The sequence below is a fragment of the Beta vulgaris genome, chromosome 5, assembly GCF_026745355.1.
Source record: "Beta vulgaris subsp. vulgaris cultivar EL10 chromosome 5, EL10.2, whole genome shotgun sequence".
NCBI classification, from domain to species: Eukaryota; Viridiplantae; Streptophyta; class Magnoliopsida; order Caryophyllales; family Amaranthaceae; genus Beta; species Beta vulgaris.
Genome location: NC_079206.1, coordinates 10446779 through 10452818, shown reverse-complemented (window position 1 = coordinate 10452818; position 6040 = coordinate 10446779). Strand labels below are relative to the sequence as shown.

The 6040-nt window shown below is 31.2% G+C and overlaps 2 protein-coding genes across 2 annotated transcripts; both read left to right on the top strand.

Annotated features, from left to right (window-relative positions):
• Positions 1 to 808, top strand: LOC130591566 (uncharacterized). The gene is made up of 2 exons (XM_057394966.1): positions 1 to 80; positions 179 to 808. Exon 2 carries the CDS (start codon positions 212 to 214, stop codon positions 626 to 628), a length of 417 nt encoding a protein of 138 aa, XP_057250949.1. The 5' UTR covers positions 1 to 80; positions 179 to 211; the 3' UTR covers positions 629 to 808.
• A 2409-nt stretch (positions 809 to 3217) lies between these two features.
• On the top strand, positions 3218 to 4025 carry LOC130591565 (uncharacterized). The gene is made up of 2 exons (XM_057394965.1): positions 3218 to 3296; positions 3396 to 4025. Exon 2 carries the CDS (start codon positions 3429 to 3431, stop codon positions 3843 to 3845), a length of 417 nt encoding a protein of 138 aa, XP_057250948.1. The 5' UTR covers positions 3218 to 3296; positions 3396 to 3428; the 3' UTR covers positions 3846 to 4025.
• The last annotated feature ends 2015 nt before the right edge of the window (positions 4026 to 6040 follow it).

The following is a 6040-nucleotide window of genomic DNA, read 5'->3' as shown; positions in this document are numbered from 1 at the left end:
AAGGGGGGAAAGCATGGCATTATTGTTTGCAAGTAAGACAGTTAGTTGGAGTTCATAGAAGAACGTGATATCAACTTAAGGTAAGTGCCTATTCCTAATCGATCTCCTGAATAATTAGCTTGTTCTTCTTAATCTATATCTATAATTAACATTCTAATTTTTAATACTTGGTCCACAGGAGAATACAATATAATATACCCTATAATTAAAGATGGCCAGCGTTAAGCAATATCAAGCGATGAAGGTGAAGTTTAGCAACAATGTTCAAGCTACGATTAGTGTGAAGCTCATCAATGGAGATGGAGAAGATCCAGCAGATGTTTATGGAAATATATCTGGTCGCTTCGGCATCGGTTCTCAGTTTACATTATTTAATAAGAGCCAAAGTCAATATATTGAAGTAAGGCCTGGGGAATTCATTCCCTTAGAAAGGGATGAGGTGGTTGTGCCTGCAGAAGCGAGTGAACTTGAGATTACAGCATACTTGATGGATTATGATACTCTTTCTTCCGACGATGAAATTGCAAATGGTAAGGCTGTGTTTCTAGTCAAATCTGCTGGTGAAAGTGATAAGAAACCCATTAGTGGAAAGTATGGCTCTATTGAAGTCAATGTAGTTTGGGGTTAATCTTGATTGGGATGGCTCCCAATCAATCCCGGTGCAGCGTTACTAGCTAGCTAGTATAACTAAATAAAACATGGATTCTAAATTCCTGCACTAGTGTTCAAGTATCCTATGCGGTCATGTACTACTTCAAAACAATTATCTAATTATATGTTTTTGCCTACTCAACAGAGTATGCGTGAATGTGTGTTTTTTTCCTATATCGCCAATCTTTTCCCAATTGTGATAATCGTAGAATTTCGACGACTAATTAAGTCTCAATTCTAGAACATGATAGATTTTTGAAGATATTATCATATTTGTTAAAAAGATTACGTCTCCTATTAAACGATTTGACTTATCTTAGATGATTTTATCGATCATAGACTCTTAAGAGAAAAGGTAAAAGAAATTGGTATGAATCAGTAAATTGTGTGACTGAAAAATTTGGTTCGTATCATATTATTATACACTTTCTAGTATTCTAAATAAACAAGTAATTGACATTATTAATCAATTATTTTTTACCTATTTTCTCGCTATTTTATAAACAACGTCATATTCAAGTGGGCTATTACTAGATTCTCTCAAAGTAAATTTTAAAATATCAACTATTTATAACTTTTACTTGCATGTAATTAAATATATTAATGATTAAAGAAGGGCATTGGCTAAGTGAAAAAGTAATTTTCACACTTATTTAGAAAAGGGGGAAGGTTATATCTATTTTAAAAATTGTGCCATATAATTCATTTTATACGGCTTCAATTATTACCATTAACCTAAGACCACTTAATTTTTTCCTGCTGCTCAAGGAATCATATTTTGGTGAATGAATAAGAATAATATATTAGACTACTGTAATCATGATGGAGCCAATATAATTGAATTCATATAGCCCCTACCAACATAAGATAATTACAATAATAATTTGGCATCAACTTGCCATTATGAAACATTCACATGAATTGGTTAACCTTTTATTTGTGAAAGTTGTATGAATGTTATTCCAAAATGGATATTTTTTTTTAGAAATTTGGTGACTTAACACTTTTTCTTGATATACATTTAGCAATATCATAGAACCCCTAGATTTTTGAGACAACAAAAGTAACAAAATTTGGATGAATGTATAATTATACTACTTTTCTATATACCTATGGTGATCATGATGGGGCCTAAAGAATGAATTCATGTATTCCCTAGGCATAAAGAAATGAATTCATGTATTCCCTATCTACATCGTAGTCCAATTTTGAGATTGGACCACAAACAATTTTGAGACGCCTATCTACATCATAGTCCAATAAACGTATATATTTACATCATAGTGAAAATTAGTTCTGATAACCTATAGCAACAATGGTTGGCCCTAGAGAATAAAAGAATCCGTAGAACCCTTTACCCATATAAAAACATAAAAAGCAAAAATTTGGGCCTATGAACCATTATGAAAGTATTGATATAAATTTTTAAATATTTTTAACGAAAAACAAATGATCTAAATTTTACTCCTCCGGTCTTTATTCGTTTACTCGTATTCATTTTTAGGATGTCCCTTATTAGTTTACCCATTTTTCATGTTTCTATTTTTGGAATGGGACCACTAAAATTCCATCACATACATTCAACTTTAATATAAAATAATTGTTTATCTTCTGTATCGCACAATATTATTTCTCCTAAAACTCTGTGCAAAAGAAACGGTTAAACTAATAAATACCGGAGGGGGGTATTTTTTAATGTATTATTATTTTAATGTTTCGGTCATCACTTAGTTTTTAGGGGTCTTGCCAATTTTTAGCATTAATCTGATGAATCAAAAAAACTTTTTTTCATGGACCTGGGAATCACATTCGAATGAAACAACAATGGTCACATTGATTGATTGACCTTTTAAGAATAATATGGGGCCCATTGATAGAATTTGTAGCCCCCCATTAACCCACATAAGAATATAACTTTGGGACCAACTTACTGTTAATATGTGATAAGAATTAATATAAATAATTAAACCTTTTGATAGAGAAAATAGGTAAGTATGATACCAGATAATCAAATTTTATTGAAAAAATTGGGTCAATATTTCAAACAAAGAATTTTTTTTTACTTTACTCTATCGTCTAACAAGGTTCGAGAAAATTGGTATGAGCAATTAAACCAAACGAATAAGAGAATTGGTAGGAACAATTAAACTTGTTGACAAAGAAAATTGGTATGAACAATTAAACTTATTGACAAAGAAAATTGGTATAAATCATATAATGATAGGTTTTCTAATTTAATTTTTTTTTAGTTAGTACCATGAGCAAAGAATAAACAGAAGTTTTTCACACGGTCTACGAATCAGATTCGGATGACAAAATAGCGAATTTTTTTTTGTTAAACGTATTGGAATTAAAATTTATATATCGGCTTGAAAGAATAAAATGTGTGGTGCCCCGGTCCACACCCACATATATCCATATATACATACCCACGCGGAAATTATTTAGATGATAGAAAGAAGAATTTATATGACCTTACCATGTATTATGAAGAGCATCGAATACTACGTTTGTTCCTTGCGGCCCACATACAAAAGAATTTTGCATGCATATCTTCCCTATATAAAGGGGGGAAAGCATGGCATTATTGTTTGCAAGTAAGACAGTTAGTTGGAGTTCATAGAAGAACGTGATATCAACTTAAGGTAAGTGCCTATTCCTAATCGATCTCCTGGAATAATTAGCTTGTTCTTCTTAATCTATATCTATAATTAACATTCTAATTTTTAATACTTGGTCCACAGGAGAATACAATATAATATACCCTATAATTAAAGATGGCCAGCGTTAAGCAATATCAAGCGATGAAGGTGAAGTTTAGCAACAATGTTCAAGCTACGATTAGTGTGAAGCTCATCAATGGAGATGGAGAAGATCCAGCAGATGTTTATGGAAATATATCTGGTCGCTTCGGCATCGGTTCTCAGTTTACATTATTTAATAAGAGCCAAAGTCAATATATTGAAGTAAGGCCTGGGGAATTCATTCCCTTAGAAAGGGATGAGGTGGTTGTGCCTGCAGAAGCGAGTGAACTTGAGATTACAGCATACTTGATGGATTATGATACTCTTTCTTCCGACGATGAAATTGCAAATGGTAAGGCTGTGTTTCTAGTCAAATCTGCTGGTGAAAGTGATAAGAAACCCATTAGTGGAAAGTATGGCTCTATTGAAGTCAATGTTGTTTGGGGTTAATCTTGATTGGGATGGCTCCCAATCAATCCCGGTGCAGCGTTACTAGCTAGCTAGTATAACTAAATAAAACATGGATTCTAAATTCCTGCACTAGTGTTCAAGTATCCTATGCGGTCATGTACTACTTCAAAACAATTATCTAATTATATGTTTTTGCCTACTCAACAGAGTATGCGTGAATGTGTGTTTTTTCCTATATCGCCAATCTTTTCCCAATTGTGATAATCGTAGAATTTCGACCGACTAATTAAGTCTCAATTCTAGAACATGATAGATTTTTGAAGATATTATCATATTTGTTAAAAAGATTACGTCTCCTATTAAACGATTTGACTTATCTTAGATGATTTTATCGAGCATAGACTCTTAAGAGAAAAGGTAAAAGAAATTGGTATGAATCAGTAAATTGTGTGACTGAAAAATTTGGTTCGTATCATATTATTATACACTTTCTAGTATTCTAAATAAACAAGTAATTGACATTATTAATCAATTATTTTTTACCCTATTTTCTCGCTATTTTATAAACAACGTCATATTCAAGTGGGCTATTACTAGATTCCTCTCAAAGTATAATTTTAAAATATCAACTATTTATAACTTTTACTTGCATGTAATTAAATATATTAATGATTAAAGAAGGGCATTGGGCTAAGTGAAAAAGTAATTTTCACACTTATTTAGAAAAGGGGGAAGGTTATATCTATTTTGAAAAATTGTGCCATATAATTCATTTTATACGGCTTCAATTATTACCATTAACCTAAGACCACTTAATTTTTTCCTGCTGCTCAAGGAATCATATTTTGGTGAATGAATAAGAATAATATATTAGACATACTGTAATCATGATGGAGCCAATATAATTGAATTCATATAGCCCCTACCAACATAAGATAATTACAATAATAATTTGGCATGAACTTGCCATTATGAAACATTCACATGAATTGGTTAACCTTTTATTTGTGAAAATTGTATGAATGTTATTCCAAAATGGATATTTTTTTTTTGAGAAATTTGGTGACTTAATACTTTTTCTCGATATACATTTAGCAATATCATAGAACCCCTAGATTTTTTGAGACAACAAAAGTAACAAAATTTGGATGAATGTATAATTATACTACTTTTCTATATACCTATGGTGATCATGATGGGGCCTAAAGAATGAATTCATGTATTCCCTAGGCATAAAGAAATGATTCATGTATTCCCTATCTACATCGTAGTCCAATTTTGAGATTGGACCACAAACAATTTTGAGACGCCTATCTACATCATAGTCCAATAAACGTATATATTTACATCATAGTGAAAAATTGTTCTGATAACCTATAGCAACAATGGTTGGCCCTAGAGAATAAAAGAATCCGTAGAACCCTTTACCCATATAAAAACATAAAAAGCAAAAATTTGGGCCTATGAACCATTATGAAAGTATTGATATAAATTTTTAAATATTTTTAACGAAAAACAAATGATCTAAATTTTACTCCTCCGGTCTTTATTCGTTTACTCGTATTCATTTTTAGGATGTCCCTTATTAGTTTACCCATTTTTCATGTTTCTATTTTTGGAATGGGACCACTAAAATTCCATCACACATACATTCAACTTTAATATAAAATAATTGTTTATCTTCTGTATCGCACAATATTATTTCTCCTAAAACTCTGTGCAAAAGAAACGGTTAAACTAATAAATACCGGAGGGGGGTATTTTTTAATGTATTATTATTTTAATGTTTCGGTCATCACTTAGTTTTTAGGGGTCTTGCCAATTTTTAGCATTAATCTGATGAATCAAAAAAACTTTTTTTCATGGACCTGGGAATCACATTCGAATGAAACAACAATGGTCACATTGATTGATTGACCTTTTAAGAATAATATGGGGCCCATTGATAGAATTTGTAGCCCCCCATTAACCCACATAAGAATATAACTTTGGGACCAACTTACTGTTAATATGTGATAAGAATTAATATAAATAATTAAACCTTTTGATTGAGAAAATAGGTAAGTATGATACCAGATAATCAAATTTTTTTGAAAAAATTGGGTCAATATTTCAAACAAAGAATTTTTTTACTTTACTCTATCGTCTAACAAGGTTCGAGAAAATTGGTATGAGCAATTAAACCAAACGAATAAGAGAATTGGTAGGAACAATTAAACTTGTTGACAAAGAAA